Source organism: Chlamydotis macqueenii, chromosome Z, assembly GCF_036417535.1.
Source record: "Chlamydotis macqueenii isolate bChlMac1 chromosome Z, bChlMac1.mat, whole genome shotgun sequence".
In the NCBI taxonomy this organism is placed as follows: domain Eukaryota; kingdom Metazoa; phylum Chordata; class Aves; order Otidiformes; family Otididae; genus Chlamydotis; species Chlamydotis macqueenii.
Genome location: NC_141593.1, coordinates 82,034,312 through 82,054,095, shown reverse-complemented (window position 1 = coordinate 82,054,095; position 19,784 = coordinate 82,034,312). Strand labels below are relative to the sequence as shown.

At 47.1% G+C, this 19,784-nt stretch overlaps 1 protein-coding gene across 1 annotated transcript in view; it reads left to right on the top strand.

Moving 5' to 3' along the window:
* Nucleotides 1-1,497: 1,497 nt before the first annotated feature.
* The window catches only part of PCSK1 (proprotein convertase subtilisin/kexin type 1), a 29,155-nt gene continuing 10,868 nt past the window's right edge, over nucleotides 1,498-19,784 (top strand). The window contains exons 1-8 of the mRNA XM_086770976.1: nucleotides 1,498-1,665; nucleotides 3,794-3,898; nucleotides 7,305-7,415; nucleotides 9,658-9,804; nucleotides 10,266-10,342; nucleotides 12,340-12,428; nucleotides 16,253-16,425; nucleotides 18,672-18,884. Of these exons, the coding sequence (XP_086627102.1) occupies nucleotides 1,498-1,665; nucleotides 3,794-3,898; nucleotides 7,305-7,415; nucleotides 9,658-9,804; nucleotides 10,266-10,342; nucleotides 12,340-12,428; nucleotides 16,253-16,425; nucleotides 18,672-18,884 (1,083 nt within the window). The remainder of the gene's footprint in view (nucleotides 1,666-3,793; nucleotides 3,899-7,304; nucleotides 7,416-9,657; nucleotides 9,805-10,265; nucleotides 10,343-12,339; nucleotides 12,429-16,252; nucleotides 16,426-18,671; nucleotides 18,885-19,784) is intronic.

Here is a 19,784-nt window from a genome sequence, read left to right as displayed (position 1 = left end):
TAAGGCATCTGTCCAGGAAAGTGAAGAAAATATATTTTTTTTGGCAGCGAACACCGAGAAAATCATGCAGGGAATACAGTAAATTAAAATGGACAGAAAGCACAAGTCCTGGTGCTGGCCTGACTTTGACAAACCCTGTCCTGCGGTTACACCGCGCTGCAGACAGCGAGCGTGGGCGAGCACCAGGATGGCGCTGCAGCCTCGTTTTATTGGCATTCTCCTCCCTATCGATACTTATTGATTTTCTATTGGCGTTTCTCGTATACTTATTACCCTCTCGTCACTCTTCCCCTCCCTCGACCTATTCAGACTCTGTTACTCTGGGCTCCTGTGCACGTCACAGCCTGTTACTTCATCCGCAGCGGCTACCATCCCCTCAGGAGGCTCCCAGCACCGGATCCATCCCAGCACAGTGATGTCCGAGGCTGAGATGTCCGACACTGAAGTGCTGGCCTTTGACAGTTTTCCACTCCTCATTGTTTCGTATTTGACAGTTTTCCATTGTCTTCCTATTTTAGAAGGCAGTGAAGAGTAGGGCAGGCATATCTGTCACTGCAATAAAACAGGAGAAGGAAAGCAGTACTGAAGCACAGCTCTAAAAGCAGTTTATTAAAATTTCCAGTTTAAAAGTTGGAAGAATCAAGCAGTGCGATACAGCCAGCTATGAGCTGAGGCTGCTAAAAGGTTCAGTTTCAGAGCTGGAAGCGAGAGCGTTCAGGGAACGTTAGGGAATTTTTAGAGGCGTTTTCTGACATCGGAGGAAAGACAATGGAATGGTGGTAGGAAAGCAGGATAAAACAGAAGGAGCGGCGGAGATGCGGATGGGAGACGGAAACGCAGAAATAAACGAGTATTTAGCAAATTGCGCCGTTTGCCAAGAAAGTGCACGGCTGGATGCGACTGAAGAGAGAATTTAAAATTGTTTAAAGAGGAGTGGGAGTACCCTGGGGGCAGGGTTACATAGACCCCCTCTTACACAACGGCCCTTAACTCGCCCAGCTCCCCCCTCCCCGAGGGCTGGGGGCCGAGCGCTGCCCCCCACCCTCGCCGCGGGGCTCCGTGGGGGGCGACACCCACCCGGCAAGGGCTGGCCGGTGGGGACGAGGCCCGAGGCACCCCCCCGCCTCCGCCGCGACCCCCGTCCCGGGGAGGGGGCGAGGAGTTCCCCCCGCGCCGCCGCCGCGGGCATGGGCTTCGCCCCCGCCGCCCCGCTCCCGTTCGTTTCCGCGCTCCCCACCCCGCCCCCCCTCCCCGGGAATTACCCCCCCCCCCCCCGCCCTCCCCCGGCTCGGGGGCCAGGTACACTTGACGTCAGGATGGCTGTCGTCGTTTTGACGCGTAAACACTCATTGCCATTCCGGCTCCGGAGGGTCTGTGCGCCGCGCAGCCCCGGGCCAGCCGCGCCGCGCCGCTCCGCGCCGGCAGGGACCCGCACCGCCCGCTCCCCCCGCGCTCGCGCAGCACCCGGCCGCAGCCCGCCCGCCTCGCCCCGCGGCCATGGAGCGCGGCCGGTGCGCGGCCCTGGCGCTGCTGGCCGCCTGCTGCCTCTCGGCCGGCGGCAGCGCCCAGCGCCAGTTCCTCAACGAGTGGGCGGCGGAGATCCCGGCGGGCCCCGACGCCGCCAGAGCCATCGCGGAGGAGCTGGGATACGACCTCGTGGGGCAGGTACGGCCGGGGGCTCGGGGAGGGGGACCGGGGACACGCGGCCGCCGCGCCCGCGCTCCCTCTGCCCCGAAACTTGTGCCCGGCTGCCGCTGCCGGGGCTCCGCCGAGTTTGAGGCGTCTTCCCCGCCCCCCACCTCGCCCCGACTCCGGCTCCGCACGTGGCGCGGACCCCTGCGCCCGGGGACGGCTCCGCCGGAGGGGACCGGGCAGAGGAGGGCAGGGCACCGCTCCTCTCCCCGGGGGGACCGGGCAGGGCACCCCCTTCTCCCTGATGGGACCGGGCAGGGTTGGGCAGGGCCCCCCCTCTTTGTAAGGGGACCGGACAGGGTCGGGCAGGGACCCCCCTCTCCGTGAGGCGACCGGGCAGGGCACCCCTCTGTCCCCGATGGGACTGTGAAGGTTCGGATCGGGCTCCCCCTCTCCCGACGGGACCGGGCAGAGCACTCCCCCCCCCGAATCCGTGAGGACACCGGGCAGGGTCGGACAGGGTCCTTCCCCCTCCCTGAGGGCACGGGACAGGGCGCACCGGCGCTCCCCGAGGAACCTGGGCAGGCGGAGAGCGCGGGCATCCCTGGGTGCAGCCCGCGGGGCAGCCCCCCCTCCCCGCCATGCCGCCCCCCCTCCCCGCCATGCCGCCCCCCACTCCCCCACCGCCACCGCCATCGCGGGGCTTCTCTCCAGCCGGCCCTCCCGGCGCCTTTTTTTTTTTTTTTTTTTTTTTTTGGGTGGGGGGGGGATGCCGTGACGTCAGCGTTGTCAGGGATGAGTAACCGCATCCCACCTCCAGACTAGGGTCCTGAGCCCGGCGGTGCCCTCCTCGGGTGGGCCCGGGCCGGCCCCACGTCCCTCGAGGTCTCACCCCCGGGCGTGACCCCCCCTGTCTCCGGGCGGTTTGGTCTGCCTGCCTGGGGGTCGGTGGGGTCGCCCCCGCCGATTTCAGCCGGCCCCTGCTCAGGGCGCACCTGAGGGGCCGCCTGCACACAGACCGTCCCGCGGTGGGGTGTGTGAAGCCACCCGAAGCCTTTTACACCCGTTCGGTGCGACACCCGGACGGGAAAGTAAAACCTGACCACACCTAAAACCCGTCCTTGGAAGTGCGACGGCGTCGGGACGCGTCCCTGAGCGTACCGGTCACCGCCACGGGCGCTGCCTGGCTGAGTGCCGCAGAAGTAATGACCACGGCTTCATTAGCTTCAACGAAACTGGTGTCTCGACTTCTCCTAGCAGTGCACAGGCTGCCGTAAGCACTTGTCACTTGAAGAGTGGGTTTTTTTTTACTTTAGGTTAAAATATCAAAAACTGAATTAATTCGGTCAGGTTGGGATTGCCGATATTTGTTTGCAATGAGGAAATATCTCCCAGCGGTTAAAGTGCTGTATTGGGTTCACATGGCCAGGTTTTGGTGGCAGGGGGCCACGGGGGTGGCTGCTGAGAGCAGCTGCTGGAAGCTTCCCCCACGTCCCGCAGCGCCAGGGCCTGGGGGCTCCGCGACAGACCCGCTGCTGGGGGGGTAGCGCCTCTGGGGTAACATTGGGAGGAGAGGGAAAAGCTGCTGCACAACAGCAACTGCAGCCGGAGAGAGGAGTGAGAGCACGTGAGGGGAACAGCCCTGCCGACAGCGAGGTTGGTGGGGAAGGAGAAGAGGGGGTGCTGCAGGCGCCGGAGCAGAGATCCCCCTGCAGCCTGTGGAGGACCCCACGCTGGGGCAGGGGAGGAAGGTGAGGAGTTCTTCCCTGGAGGAGGAAGGAGCGGCAGAGACAAGGTGTGATGACCACAGCCCCCGTTCCCTGTGCCCCTGTGCCGCTCCTGAGAGAGGAGGCAGAGAAAATCAGGAGCGAAGTTAAGCATGAGGAGAAGGGAGGGGTGAGAGGAAGGTGTTTTAAGATTTGTTTTTATTTCCCTTTATCCTACTCTGATTTGAATGGTAGTAAATTATTTTTTTCCCCAATTCGAGTCTGTTTTGCCCGTGACAGTAAGTGGTGAGTGATCTCTCCCTGTCCTTACCTCGACCCACGAGCTTTTCGTTCTATTTTTCTCTACCCTGTCCAGCGGAGGAGGGGGACTGGCTTTGGTGGGACCCTGGTGTCCGGCCAGAGCCAACCACCGCCAGAACACCTCTGTCTTACAGATCGGATCACTCAAAAATCACTACCTGTTCAGACATAAAAGCCATCCCAGACGGTCTCGAAGAAGTGCCATCCACATCACGAAGAGGCTTTCTGACGACGAGCGGGTGAGCGTTAGTTTATTCCTTCCTCTGCCCTCTGTTTATTCTCCCTGCCCGTCGCTAGCTCTGTAATGAGGTCACAGGCAGGCTTTCCGCGCTTTGCAAGTCTAATGTATTCAGCCATCCATACTCATAACGAATAACACTTTATTATTCTGTCATTAACAGGCAGAATCTGACCCTCTCTTGCCATATTTTTTGCAAGCGCTTTCCAAATTAAGACTTAAGATATGCAGCATTGCAGAGGCTTGGAATTTCAGATGTCAGTGTGTTGCTGATAAAAATATGAACGAGGAACCACAGGGCTTGAATCAAAGTAAAAATCCATCGCTGCAGTGAGTTTATTCAGGCTGCGTCTGTGCAATTACCATGGGATTAGCTTTGATTTAAAGGGGTTGAATATTAAAAAAAAAAAAAAAAAGGTAGGGGAAGAGGGCTGAGGTTGTGCTGGATTTGCTTATTCCGTGACAAGTAAAACCCCCTCCGAAAGGGTCCATCTCACGTTCTGGACTTGCAGTCTCCTGGTGCGCTGGGGTCCCGCTGCAGTCGGAGAACAGCTGCTGGGCAGGCGGGGCTCTGCCGCACGAAGCAGCTCCCCGGCTGTTTGACTGTATTTGAGAGAGGAGCATACCTGTTCGTAAACAGAGAAAATAGGGAGAGGGGGGCAAATTTTAGGAAGCAACCGGAACGCTGTCAGCCCCTCTTAGAAACGATTTCTGGCAAATTTCAGAACAAGGGAATTTGAATTTCAAATCGGCGTAATTGCAGCAATCATAGTCAAAATATGAGTAGTCCCAAACATGAAGTAACCTGTTGTGAAAACCAGCAATTTATCCTATAAGGACAAATCAGTGGAGAACGAGTAACGGGTTTTCTGGGGGTTTTAGACGCAAGTGTCATCTAGGAGGAAATATTCTACGCGTAGCGAGAAGAAATAAAGGAGGGGGCGAGACAGGGTGTTTGTTTTGCCTGTTTTGTTTCAAAACCATACACTCCCACCTGTCTCCTTGCGAACACTGGGTTAGCAGTTAAAGTCTTCTGGGTGAAGTCATTCTAAACCAGGGATGTTCAAAACCACGGCTTCAGTGTAAATAGGTGTTCTACTTTATACCCACGCCTATGGTCAGATGCTCAGTGCCATCCCAGTGCCGTGGTCAGGAGCAGAGTTTTGGTTGCAGTTCCTGCCTTTTTTGGACTTAGGACGTGCAATGCATCTCTTACGCAGGGAAGCGTGACGGTGTTTGAGATAACAAATCCCAGCGTCGTAAGCAGAATGGAAGCAGTTGTGTTACACTGCCAAGCGTTGTTGCAGACTTACGTGCTTAGGTCCAAAAGCAGAGCTTCAGAGTGCTGCAGGTGACTTGCTAAATTTGCTCCAATTTCCCTTTTATTTACCGTCTAGTATGCAAATTAACTATGTGAATGAATGAGATGTAATTATCTCATTCTGTAAGTGTATAAACACAAAGCAATCATGTAATGCTGTGTAGTTACACATGGACCTTTGCTCCGAAGAGCTACTCCTGTTCAGCAGCAGCCTGATTAAAAAGATTTAAATTCAGTCTTTGAAAAGGGAGAGAGAAGGGAATCCTGCTTCTGTTTGTGCAACACCTTCCTGAATTTTACGGTATGTTAAGTGTGAAAGCTGGGGTAAAACTTGGCTTTAATCTGAATATTTATCTGCTTCCTATAGATGCCCCAGTGTGTATTGTACAACAGGTAAAGGCTGTGAATAAAGGGTGTAATTACCTGCTTCCCTAACTTCTCCCACTACTTGCACTAGTTTCCACATATACCCTCTTGCAAGAGCCCTGAATCAAGATTATTTTCACGGCTTTATATGTCAGTGAGTGGAGATTTGGCACAGGGCCGTCAGCTTTTGCCGTGGATGGATGTCTGGAGCCTTACCCAGCTGCTGAGTGACAAACATTTGGCTTGTTTGTCTGACATATGTGCTTGCTGGTTTCAGCTCATTTCCCTCGGAGCGGTTGTCCACGTTGAAAAAAATAACGAGCGTGGCGGTTGTCAATTGTTGATTACTGTTGGGTGATGGAGAGGCCAGCTCCGCTGTGGGCAGGGAGGGGAGATAAAGGTAATTGCTCTAACCTGTGCACAAGTGTGTACGGCCCTGGATATCGATAGGGCAGTTTGAAATACTTACACTCGCGCGAGTATATTAATCTTCTGTGACTAACTACGGTTTGCAGGGCTTTTAGCTCTAAATAGACAGCGGAGGGAGTCGCATTAGAGAGCTTTCAGTAAACATGCCTGGTGTAGCTACCATTTTTAAGGGTTTATGTTCTTGTAGTGAATTTTCATTAGGCTCTCACTAGAAAATGGTATTTCAATCAAATCAGTATTTTTTATCATTGTAATTTCTGAGTCACTCTTATTATTGCTTCATATATGGTGATAGATATAAGGACTGTAAAGGCGTTGGATGGCAGTAGAGAAAAGTGATGAGATCTGTTCAGATGCTGAAAGGAAAAGGTTAGATCCAAGGCATCCTCCACTGGAGGCTTACAGCAGGATCTCGGCAATCTGCCAGACCTGGGTTTGTTTTGCTCGTTTGGAAATTGGGATAAAAAGCACCAGCTCGATCTGTGCCAGAGTGACCATCCAGGTACGAGCAGTGAATAACATTTTGCTCCCGCACAGCACAGAGAGAGGTACTAGAGTCAGGGTTTGATCTGAACGGGACTTAGCAAAGCATCCACGGGAACAAGGTGGGATGCGCTTTTAAAATGCAGCCTGGTGACTTAGAGATTGCCGTGTCTGTGCTGTGCAACTCATTGCATCGGTGCTTTAGCAAAACAGCTGAAGCGTTTTGGCTCTCAGTTGCCTGAAGTAGAATTATGCCAGTGATGAAGTTAGTCCATTATTCATAGCTTACTAATTGATCACACTTCAAAACACCACCGGGAAGGAGGCTTGAAGGTCCAGCTGGGCTGTGAGTAACAGCATCATGATGATTGCTACACTAAAGCCAGAGATAATCTTTCTCCTTTCCTTTTAACTCCCAGTAGAAGTAGAGGGGATTAAAACACAGGTAGGAGCGAGAACCAGGCTGTGGTTTTGCTTGTTTTGATAACCACCACTGCTCAAATAACCTTCTAATCGTACTGCATGTTTGATATGAAAGCCTGCATTGTGTGTCACTCGCAGGAGCTCGACTGTTAACTCGTTCTTAATGGTTTTCTGTGAATTGATTCTGTAGCATCATCATTTCACCGGTCCTCTTTCCCAAAGTACACTGTGCTGCAGTATAAATAATCCTCCTTTCTGCATCAAACATGGCTTGTTTTGCTCTAGGCATAAAAATTTTACTGTGTGAGGAAAACCCGTATCCTCTAGGCTAAGAAAATCCTTCCCTCTAGAAGCTTACTTGTCGTATTTGTACAAATAATTGTAGGTGTCGTGGGCAGAGCAGCAATATGAGAAAAAGCGAACTAAGCGTGCCACCGTGAGAGACTCAGCAGAAAATCTTTTCAATGATCCTATGTGGAATCAGCAGTGGTATCTGGTAAGGATTTGCTTCAGTCTGGAAGGGGGGATGGTGAATTTCAGTTGTGCTATCAGCTGTGTTATTTTACTGGTGTCAGAGCGATTGCACTGAAAGGAGTAAATGAAGAGTCCCTCTCCTTAGCATGTGCTATAGAAACAAGAGATCTCTGTGCATAGTATTTCCAGGCCACCGCGTATTTTCTTTGAGGTGTTGTTCGTACAAAGATTCTAAAAGCCCATTCAGGCTGCTGCTTAGGATGGGGCTGATATTAGAAAGTGTGACGGCTGAAAGCTACCTTCATGATAATTTTGAAAAAATTAATGTTGGCATATAAGAAGTCCCTTGTCATGTCTGAAGCTGGCCGTGTATATCTTTATTAAAATTGGTAGTGAAGAGTGCATACTCCAGATGAAAAAGCATATACGTGCACGTGACAAGCACCTTCAGCCTCTCGGACCAGGGTTTAAATAGAAGAGGGTTTGAAGAGCTCACACGTTCGAAACATCAAGGAGAAGAAATTTCCTGAGCTCTGTGGTTTCTGTCTGCATCTGACAACTCAGAAATACAGTGGATGATTTATGTTTTACACGGTTTCTTTCAAGAGTGTGTATTTCCACTGTGTATCTGGCCATACCTTCAGTCCAGGCTTCGCTGCTTTCGCTCAGAGCAGGGGTGGGATTAACGGCCGGTACAGCAAGGCCAAGCCCGGACAGGCCCCGCGTGGCTGGAAATACCTTCCTCTTCTTCCGTTCAGCTCAGAGAACGCAGACCAAACTCTGGGCTGTTTGTATAATGCTTTGCCCTTTCTTCCCTCTGTTTGAGCTAGGAAAAATAAATTATAAACCATGTAGCATAAGGTATTTCCATGAAGACTCCTGCAGACTTCTTTTCAACATAAAGAATTGTTATCTTTAAGAATTTCTTTTCTCTGAAGCTGAATATCTGTTTGCTTCTTTGCCTGTTCTGAATAGGAAGCAGGAAATTTCCGAGATGTCTGTATTGGACAAATACACACAGAGTTCAAAAAAGCAGTTTTGTGAAAAAAGGGATGTCCAGCTCTCCAGGAGACACAGTTCCTTTTTCCACCTTTCTGTGGTTTTCGCTTCTTTTCCCTCTAGTGTTCCCACGTGAGAAGCAGAAACATCATGCTTACCCTTGTTTGCAGTGCACACTGAATTTTTTTCTGATTAAATGCATAAATGTATTAAATATTTTCTTGCAAACTGTATTCCTTCCCTTATAGTAAATAACCTATTATTACCCTAATATTATGATTTGATGGCAGCAATTTTTAGCTCTGTTCAGTGTACCTTCACACATCACCAGAAAAAAATGATTATTTGATGGATTCTGGAGAACAAAACTTGAAACCTCTAACAATTCCCTGAATGGCAGCAGTCAGAAAGGAAGGCATAAAATGAAAGAAAGGTCATTCCTGTAGCAAATTTATTTTTCTAAGCCTCCAATTTTGTTCAATGTTCCTTTGGAAACAAAGAAATGAAAAACCTGCGATCAGCTGATGTAATTATGCACTGAGAAACAGAAAGAAAATGCCTTTTTTTTTACAGCTGTGTTTTTATGAGGATTGCATGCAAGTTTTCTAAATTAGATGTATGTACTGCACATTTAATATTAGAGAGGAAAAACGACCCGTTTAGGAGCAACTCTTCAAAGAACTTGCTGTGCAGGACAAGGCTGCGGATGATTCCTGCTTCCAGGTGATTTACCACAGGAGCAGTAATGAGGGCAGTAAAGAGAAAGTTGTGATTCAGCACAGTTGTTCCTAACCAAATGCCTACTTTAATTGTTTTATCCATTAATTATTTTGCTCTGGACAACTTGAACGCCAAAGGAGAGAACGCGTTTGCAGAAAACGCAGCTCAGTGTGCTGTGGGGTACTGCCTGGGCTTCTCGTCAAGTGAGAAAAGCGCGCGTTAGCAGGCCGGTCTGATCGTTAACGCGGGGTCCCAGGGTTCATCGGTGCATCCCGACCATTCCCAGGTTTCTGCTGCCTACCTCCCATAAACACAAGGTGGTCTTTGTTTGGAGGCGCTCTTCGGGGATCTTCTGGTAATGGGGTAAATCTTTCGGTGCTACAAGTCTTTGAAGAAACAAATTTTCATTTTATCTTTGTGAAATTTGTACAAAACATACAAGTTCAGGCTGGGATGGGTTAGAGCACCTTTAGAATATGACTTTGGACCTGTGTGGTATAAATGGATTAAAAAGTTGACATATTTGAATTCTTTCTGTCACCCAGCAAGATACAAGAATGACTCCATCCCTGCCCAAACTGGATCTCCATGTTATTCCTGTATGGCAGAAAGGGATTACCGGCAAGGGTGTTGTCATCACCGTCCTCGACGATGGCTTGGAGTGGAATCACACTGACATCTATGTCAACTATGTAAGTTGGAGCATTAGAATGCCACAGAATAAATTAATCCCTTGTACATTCGATGTACAGGCACTCTTCTCCGGCTTGCTTGCTGTTGTGTTAGTCAGCTCCTGCAGCACAGAGACGGAAATATTCGCCTTAGGCGTAATTTGCAGCCTGGTCTGTGTCACAGGAAGCTGCGTGTTACTTAGCAATGATAGTGGGGTGGGTTTGTTGTTGGCTTTTTTTTTTCCCTTAGTGGATTTAGTTCCCAGGCATGTTTATATACAGTGGTTTAATGCTGAATTATTAAAGCTCCGTGAAAAATTTATGGAATTGTTAATGCCCATCAAATTCTACCAACTTGATTGCTGTCATCGTGAGCCACACCAAATAAGCAAATACAGACTCTAGAACCCAATTTGTTACACGTTTTAAAATACATTTCTAGTCGTCCAAATTAATCCTGTTTGTTTTTTTTTTTAATGTAGGATCCACAGGCGAGTTATGATTTCAATGACAATGATCATGATCCCTTTCCTAGATACGACCCGACAAACGAAAACAAGTGAGTAGCCTCCCAGTTGTGTGCAGAGAAAAAAATTAATTATTAATTGTGTGTTAGGTCGTGCAAATGCAGAAATTCTTGGAAGGCATCCCTGGAGGTTGCCTGGTCCCAGGCCCCTGCTCAAGCAGGGACACTTGGAGCCGGTCGTCCTTTTGAATATTTCCAAGGAGGGAGACTCCACAGCCTCCCTGGGCAACCTGTGCCAGTGCTGGGTCACCTTCACAGTAAAAAACGTGTTTCCTCGTGTTCGGAAAGAACCTCCTGTCTTCCAGTTTGCACAAACATTTGCACATAACACTGTCACAAACACTAGAAACTAAGGAAATTAAAGTGGAAGAGCTTCTTAATTGTGGTCTCCCTGTAATGTCCTGAATTTCTTCGTGTCTTTGTCTATGTAAGGTACTGATATGTTTCTGTAAGCTGGAGGGAACAATCTGTTTGTGTCACCGTGTGTGTTTCCTGAATCATACCTCCCTAAGCAGATTTTGACTTCAGTTCTCTGCTTTGCACTGGGAATTTTAAAACAATACATCTCCTCTGAAGGGCTCTGGGAGAGACTATGTCTTAGAGGAACCTGCTAAGAGACCCATCCCTTCAGGTCAGCTTTTGTAGCTAAGGATGCTGTTTTCCAGTTTCGGCAGTGCCCTTTGGACCAATAGAGCAGCTTCTAGCTCAGTGCACGCGATCGATCGCAGGTGAAGTCATGCTTCTGGCCTCCTCGTATCGGTGTGACATATGGTCAGACTCTGGAGGAGGACACGTTGACTCCCGGGACAATCTTTCTGTCTCTTCTGAGGCATAGAGAAGCTTTATTTAGACCAGATTTGGCCTAAATGTCCTCAAGGTGACAACCTAGGAAGTGTCAAAAGGCTCAAACTCAAGACAACCAGTGGACTTGTGTGTCTTGCAAGGAGAGGAATTTTGTCTGATGCCCTCTCTCAAACTTCCTCTTTGATACTCTGCAGAACATCTTGGTGGGTCTGTCACACCTGGGTGTATCCATGGCAGTTCAGGGAGAGCTTTTGTCCGTTGGAAAGAGAAGAGAATGGAGCTCTTTACGAGCTGCTACACGGAAGAAGTCGATTAGGATGCTGCTATTCAATAAAGATACAGTAAGAAACGGATGGACTGGTTCCCTATTGTCTATCAGGCAATAAAATAGCATCTGCAACATAAATCAATGTATGGGAAAAAACCCAATCAATCAAAGGATAAATGTCCCATGAATAAGACATTTGAAAAATGACATTTCTACTTCATTACAGCGTTATTTAAGAGCAAGAAGCCATTATCCTCCTGTTCTGATGACATCGTCTCTTAAGTCTACCTGTATTACCTCTGATCTTTATTAATAAGTAAATGGAATTTAGCCCAGAAGCATTCAAACACTTCATTGAATAACAATCTGTAGTATTAAATAATACAACTCTTTTACAGTTACACTTATTAGAAGGTTTTCTGTGTTGTGGAATAAGAATGACCTATGGCAAAAAGTAATTGCATAGAAAATAGTTGGTTACAAGAAAAATTTAGCACCGATGAGGACACTATAAAGGCCAACTTTCTGAAATCCTGAGTAAATGCAGTCATTTTAAAAAGAAAAAACAGTATCTAAATGTGTGATTAAAAAGAACCCGTGTCCTATTTCTGTCTGAAGAAGTTTAGCCTCTTAGCCCCATAATTTTACACTACTTTTGTGCTCTACTGGAATACTGGTATCTAAACGGTCTAGAGGCTTCAGTGTGACGTAGGTTACGTATTGATCCTTTTATCACAATGGTCCTTTGATTGTTAAGTAGGTAAAACTGTGTTGATTGCCACCTAAGAGAAACAAGTATTTTTGTGTCATCTAGAGACAACTCAAAAGCTATTCAGTAGCTGCATGAAATTCATTTAACGGAAGACTTTCCTCAAATCGAGAAGGTCATTGATGAGTCTTTGTGTACATTACACAAATATGTTATGAGACGTTCTTTATTCTTACTGTATTTGTTCAGACATGGGACACGGTGTGCAGGAGAAATTGCCATGCAGGCCAACAACAGAAAATGTGGAGTTGGAGTGGCCTACAACTCCAAAGTTGGAGGTAAGAAAACAAAAATAATTTGATATCCAAGATGAATGGAAACCAGACAGGTCCTGTGAAGTACCGAGTGTTTTCAGCTGCTGTTAATCTGAAATATGAATGATTGGTCCTTCTCAGAAAACATCAGTATTGTGGTATTAGACCACAAAATCCTGTCCGGCGGTAGTGCAGAGTGTTCCATCTGTACGACAGCGTTACTTGAACGCCAGCGTACCCTCTGGAGTTATCAGCTGAATATAGGTAGAATGGATAACAAGAGCAGCAACAATATAGGTGATGTTGGTAGTAGTAATTGTAATAGCAACAGCCTATGCTGTACCCAGAGATAAGACTGCATCTTTGAAGGAATGATGGAGACATTTCTCGTAAGCGGTTATCCTGGAAGGAGGTGGCATGGGCGAGGAGAGGGAATGTGTAGAGTGAAAGTAAGAATATCCAAATTTATACCCACCCTTGCTTGCAGCCTACTGTTTCCATCTACACAATTACATTTGAAAGGTCACGTCAGTCAAGATATTCTAACTGCTTGGTTTTTGTTTCAACAGCTCACTTCTCTGCTATCATCCTAAGTTCATTTTGAGAATAAGTAGTGCCTTGCTTGCCCGTCAATCAATACTGCCAGTTTTTTGAGCAGTGACTGGAAGTTTAATCCGTTAGAGGTTTATGAAATAGTCATGATCAAAGTATCGGTTGCACACGGTTATTGAGCTGAGAGGAAGATACTTGTGCAGTCCTAGTTTTTCCGTTACTCCCTGTTTTCCTTCTGAACAAAGGGACAATGCGTGGCAACCAACACCCGTAACTGCCCTTCCCACCATTTCTGTCTTGGGTTTGTAGGTTCCTGTTTACTCTGCTGAGCTGTCACAGATGTCAGCTTTGCTGTAACGCCTTATGCTGTCATCCTCTGTTTAAATAAAATATCTCACTTGTAAGACGAAGACGCCAAATTTTCGAAGCGGGGCAAAATGGATGAAGCTGCAGAGATGCCTGAGCTCCCGCTGTGCCCATATTTTAAGGCTCTTGGATCTACAGAGAAGGTTCTTCCACAGTAATTTGCATATGCTCTGTGCTCGTTTGCAAATGCGGACTGCAGATCTGTGCGGGGTTATTTGTCTAAAAAAGGAAAATAACAGAAGGAAAAGCAGCCCAGCAATCAACATTTTACCCAGAAAGCTGCTTATACCTGGGTGGGGGAGGAGAAAAAACAGAGAATTTGAAAGAAATTGTAAGCTGTTGTATGTGATCAGCCTGATTAAGATAGAGACATAATAAAAATATGTCCAAAGAGCAAGGGAAGGTAGGAGAAGTCTGCAAAAGATTCAGATAAATTTGGAGTGGCTAAATATTGCAAGGCTTTTTTGATGTTCCAAGCTATACAGATTCATTTCTTCACAGGCTTTTTTTCTCCTTTTTTTTTTTTTTTTTAAAGCCGTGAAACAAGGCATTACACACTTCTCTTTGACATTAGTTCAGGATGAGTTCCTTAAGTGGCTGTTCGCTCGTAGCAATTCCCACGCTGGGCAAATCCAGCCGTCTGCAGCCGATGCCTGCGCTCTGAGAGTCAGCGGTAGCTGCTTTGGGGGAGAAGCCCTGACATTTGGGATACCTTATTCTCTGACCTCCGGCATCAGAGGCTGGTTTGACTTTGCCTTGAGGGGTAGAACAAAACAGTCCATGACAATTTTGTTTTGTTTTGCGTGAACATACTGACTGCAATAACCGTCAGCGTTCTCAGTAGTCACATAAATGCCTGGCCCTATTCTGAAACCTTAACGAGTCTCTTCGGTGTATAACTGTGAATCCCATAGGTTTTTCTGTGTGAAAAAAAAAATACTTTTTAATGCCAGTTTTCAAAGTGTCACCTTTGAGTGTTCTTTAACAGTCACCTCTTGTTCTGCGTAGAGCTGAGGAACGTGTGTGTATCAATCCGTGCTGTAGTAAAGTGCGGTGAATATCTACTCGTGCATACCTAACCACAGCACTGTGCTGCGATATTCTCGTGTGTTGCCACGGAAATCAAATTATTAAGAATCTCCATTTTGCAAAGGACGGGGCTGAGAGTTCCCGCACTGTGATGTGCTGCTGAGAATAAAATAGCCTTCTGCCAGGCAGATACATGTATGTGTTTGAAATTAGCTTGGGCTTTGCCTGCTTTTGGTTTTGTGGGGCTGATGATGGGAGCCAGCTTGTGCAGGAATAGGAAAGGGTTTATGTGAGAGGACGTAGCTGGAGTCTGCTTCAGGAAATGTCACTGCGGTCGTCAAATCCCTGCGTTGAGTTAAACAGGCAGGATTTTTGGAGATCACAAAGACAAGGCTTTTTTTCCTTGAACTGTTTTTGTCAGTGTGCTGTCTTGTTTTCTTCATCATTACATTATTTACCTGCAGAGTTGGCTTTTCTTCTTCTGTACAATACCCGCACACTACTCTGCATCCCCAGTACCTTGTGATGCGCTGCGAGCTGGCGCCCGGCGCTTGCTGTCGGTTCCGCACGGGCAGATCTCTGCCCACGGCGAAAGAGTACGAGAGAACCTGACAGTTCTGAGCCAACTGAAAAATGAGCGTTCAGAATGTTAAGAGTTTCAGCCTATCCGGGGTAGCTGGTGTTTTTGGGACCTGGGGCACAGTATACACCTTGATTCTTTTCCCAGCTTTGTGAGTGATCGCAGAGAAGCAGGGGTTGAGCGGATTAACTCCTTTGTCTGTTTTTGACGCTAATTAATACGAACTAATAAAGCCTAGCTTTATCTTGGAGGTATTACAAGTCTTAGAGGCTGGCCATTTGGGAGAAGAATTATGCTTATGGTCTTTTTTTCCCTGCTTGATGGTATAAAAAAGAACAGGACACTGAGCTGCAGGGGTGAGGTTGGTTTTTTTTTAATAAAACGACCACATTTTGCCTGCCATGCTTTGGAAAAATCCCCATTTTGTGGAATATACTAGAAAATGAGTACTCATAATTCACCGACTGCCAGTGATGGTGCAGCTGTTGGAGTACTAATTTGCCAAGTTCAAGACAACCCAGACATTTTTATTGCTTGAAAACACAGGCTGAATCCTGACTGCTGTGGCTCGTACATTGCTGCTGTTGCTGGGAGAGCCCTGCCATCGTGGGAATTTTGCCAGGCTTCTGCTATTTCTGTCCTCCTCCAGCGCTGGGCAGTGGTAGCAGTGCTGCCGCAGAGCTCGGGATTTGCAGGGCGAGAGATCCGGTGCCGACAACCCACTGCCTGCCGCTGAATTTTAAGTACCTCTGAGATCAGTCTTGCTCTGAGAATGATTAGATCATGCAGTTCCTAATAAAATGTTAATGGCTAGATACCTCTAGCATCTCTGAATTACTCACAGAAGAAAAAATGTGGCAGTAAAACAACAGTGAGAATTTTTTTTGTGATGGAGATTGGAGAGCTGGTGAAATAGCAGCATCACAAAGGCTGCCAAACCGTAATGGCTGAGGGCAAAGTGTTGTAGCCAATTCTCTGAACTAAAACTCTTAGAACTCTTAAAGATAGCGCTAACATTGATAAAACCTGTTTATTTTAGGGACACGCTAGCAGTTTGAGAATCTGTTACAGATTTAACAGAGAGGAAGAAAGACTCAAGAAAGAGCTCAATGCAGTAAGGAAAAGCAGGAACCGTAAGCAAAACATCATCTTTTGGCTTTCTGCAGAAAGAGAGAGAAAAATAAATAAGAGGCAACCAAGATTTCAAGAGGGTTTTTTAAAGAGGGCAGTAGTTATGGATTAATTTTACTGAAAATTTTACAGACAGTTAACAAAGAAGAGGGAACAGAAGGTAACAGTCCGCTCTTTTTTTCCTGCTAAGGTATACGAATGCTGGATGGAATAGTTACCGATGCGATTGAGGCCAGTTCCATCGGCTTCAACCCGGAACACGTGGATATTTACAGTGCGAGCTGGGGCCCTAACGATGACGGGAAAACTGTGGAGGGGCCCGGGAGGCTGGCGCAGAAGGCTTTTGAGTACGGGATAAAAGAGGTATGATGGTTAAGAGGAAGGTACGGTAAAATGCGGCAGAGAACAGTATTTTAAAATGGTTGATGTCGGGGAAGAAAAGAAAATTATTGGTACTCTCTTTGCTCCCTTTTTGTTTGAAAAGGGAGAGACAGATTTTAATAGTACAGGTCAGAGCAATTACCAGCCAGACCAGGACTTTTTACAAAGCACCATTAGAGCTTTCTGAGCTGGTTTTAAGGTGCTGTTCTGCACAGATCAGCTCTCCTTTCCCATCCTTTTGCTGCCTTTGTCTTGCCCTACCCCCACCCTTCTCTGCTGCTTGTCTTGCACTGAGCAGTAATTGGATTTCTGCACTGAATGCCTGTAAAATTTAATACAAAATTTCTGCTTTGTGAATATTTTGCTGTGTGAAATAGTGATGCATTTTAGCACCCTGTGGATGGGCTTGTGTTAATTGCATTCATTTTTCAATTAGTGGATATTATGATCAAATTAAAATGAAGACAGCAAAAATGCATGATGAAGAGTATTGGAAACACTGTTTTTACCGTTCTTTTTATGTTATCCTCTTTAGTTGCGTGATAAGTAGGGTGCAAACAGCTACCGGGGATGTATTGATAAATTGCTCATGTCAGCAAGGTGAAAGGATATCTACAGATGGACAGGTACTAACAGGGTGAGGAACACTGAATCAGAGACAAGAGAGGAGAAAAACGGAGAAAAGCCTGAAGGACAGAAGCAAAGAGAAAGGATTTTTGGAAAAGGGCAGTTAACGTTAGCAGACAGAAGGAGAGAAGAGGAAAGAAGAGTCTGAGAGCTGGCAAATGTACTGTGAGGGACGCGCGGAGACTGAGAGGAGTGGGCTGGCGATAAACAGGGATCTAACTCCATGGGTAGGCAGCAAGGGAAGAGGCAGAATTAAAGGCAATAATTAGGGAACCAGAGTTTGATGGTCTTTCTCTGGAAAAGCAGGTTGTTTGGTGAAGAGCGTGTCTTTCTTTACAACTTGTTTTTTTTTTTCTGAAGGGGAGCAAACGTACCCATCAATTTATCAGGGTTCTTTTTGCAAGGATCTGGATGGTGACATCCTGCCTGACCTCAGCTGGAGCTGGGGTTGCCGACGGCGTTCATCCCCAGCGCTTTCGCTGCTGGCCCGGTGAAGCACTTAAGCATATGCTCAACCTTGAGCATCCAAGGCGCTTGGCTAGCGCTCTTACGTGAAACCAGAGCAGGCGTTTACATGTACCAGTGCTTTTCTGGAGTGCAGCTTTATTCTCAAAGGAAGATATTATCTCATCTTCTGTAATTAGCATGGCTTGTCCTTCCCATTTTAGCAATTGTATCACAAAGTGTGCAGCTTACTTGTCTTTATTTTTAATATTTTAAGTGCTGCAAATGTCTTCGCTCTTGCATGTATAACTTCAAATCTCATCTGAGTAGGATGATAAAAGTTTATATTTCAGCTGCTGTTTCTAGTGAATGTTGTGTATTAACAATGAACAACGTGTGAACTGGAGCTCTTCACACAAAACGGATTTTTTCCTCTGAAGGACGAGCACAGCTAAAGACTGGACAGCGTGATACGTGTTTCCTGCGTGACACCTGTGATGGTTTACGTGCTGTCTGTCAGCCGTCAGCATCAGTTGTCAGCTGCTGCTCTCCCGTTACCTACTGGAGACCAGAGCAGGGAGCGAGCGTCGTCACGCTGGAGACTGGGGTGCTGGCCCGCAGATCTGTGGGGGAAGGGAGGGTTTTCACACAGATGTGCTTGCTGGTTCACTGTGTTTCAGCGAGCAAATGCCACTGTGAAAGACTTCCTTACAAAAAATAAATTGGTGGAAAAGTCATGTCACGTACGTCACTTGTACTGCTCACCCCTACCTCTGTGATTAGAGGAACGGCAGTGAAATAGCCTGATGAACTTTCAATTTCTTGAAAAAAAAGTGGGCATTTTTCCTAGAAATGTTCAGGACCAAAACATCAGCATTTGGGAAAACTTACCTGTTGAGCACAGGCTTAGAAGCCTGTTCTGAGGGAAGTCGCTATGCCTGGACAAGTCAAACCGAGAGACGTACTGCAGGCTGTGAAGCAGGGTACCTCAAGCAGCTGGTTTCTTCTGTCTTGGTCTTCTGCAGTGCCTATGGAAAATTGTACTTTTCTTCCTGAAATGTTTGATATATTAGGCTTTTGGGAGGGGGGGGAGTTGTTAAGAACACACTACAGAGACCGAAATCTCTTTGGTAACCACTCGTTTCCATTTTCCCTAGGGCCGAAACGGGAAAGGCTCCATTTTCGTGTGGGCTTCTGGGAACGGAGGCCGTCAGGGTGACAACTGTGACTGTGACGGCTACACGGATAGTATCTATACTATCTCCATTAGCAGTGCTTCTCAGCAAGGCCTTTCTCCCTGGTATGCAGAGAAGTGCTCTTCAACTCTGGCCACAGCATACAGCAGTGGGGATTATACTGACCAGAGAATTGTAGGTTGTTTTTACCAGATTCAGAACAAACATAGAAATGTGTGATATATGCAAATAACAAGTGAGAGCTCTCAAATGCTTGGTTTCAAGTGCCTGCTTTACGTTATGCATTATGTGCTTAGTGCTTTTGCCTTAAAACGCTGAGAGATTCGTAAAATAAAATGTGTTTGTGGAACATCTACCATAAAGCAATAGCTAAACGAAATCATTGTGTTAAATCACTTTGCTGAGTTTGTCTGCTGCTTGTGTGTGACAGAGGTCTCTGCGTGACGTTTGGTGTGGTCCCGTTCTTCAGACAGGGCAGGTGAAGAGAGATTTAGAATAAACAGATAGAGAAGCTGTGAAGTTAGTGCACCGTACGGGTCAATGCCTCCGACACGCCTTGCCGTTAGCTTTTGTGAGGCTGTCAGCTCCGAGTTCCCGCTGACGAGAGCAGCAGTGCTCCCAAACCCGTAAAGGTGCCCAGCAAGCGGGCGGAGCAGTCCCTGTGCCTTCAGCGCCTGTGCGAGAAATAACTTGTGCTGAAGGAAACCGCTGTGTTAACATCATGCTGAAGTGCCTGTAATTTCTGTTCAGCCCTGGTGCTAACTTTACAATAAAATACACTGATGAGGGTTAAAACAATGTCATTCCAAGTCATCCGGGAGAACCGTCCTTCCTAAGTGGCTTCTCTTCATAGCCGAGACGTAGGTACCTGGGCAGATGAGTTTGGTATTTGATTTCCAAATAAAGCACATGTTTCATTGCAAATTATAGTTCTTCTGCTGAAGAGGCAGCAGAACACCAATACTAATCCCATGAGTAATTTTCTAGGAAGCAGTAATTTTAAATGTTCTAGGCCCAACACAATGATCTGTTTTTATGATTCACCAGTAAGCCTGAAATACTTATTGTGAAACC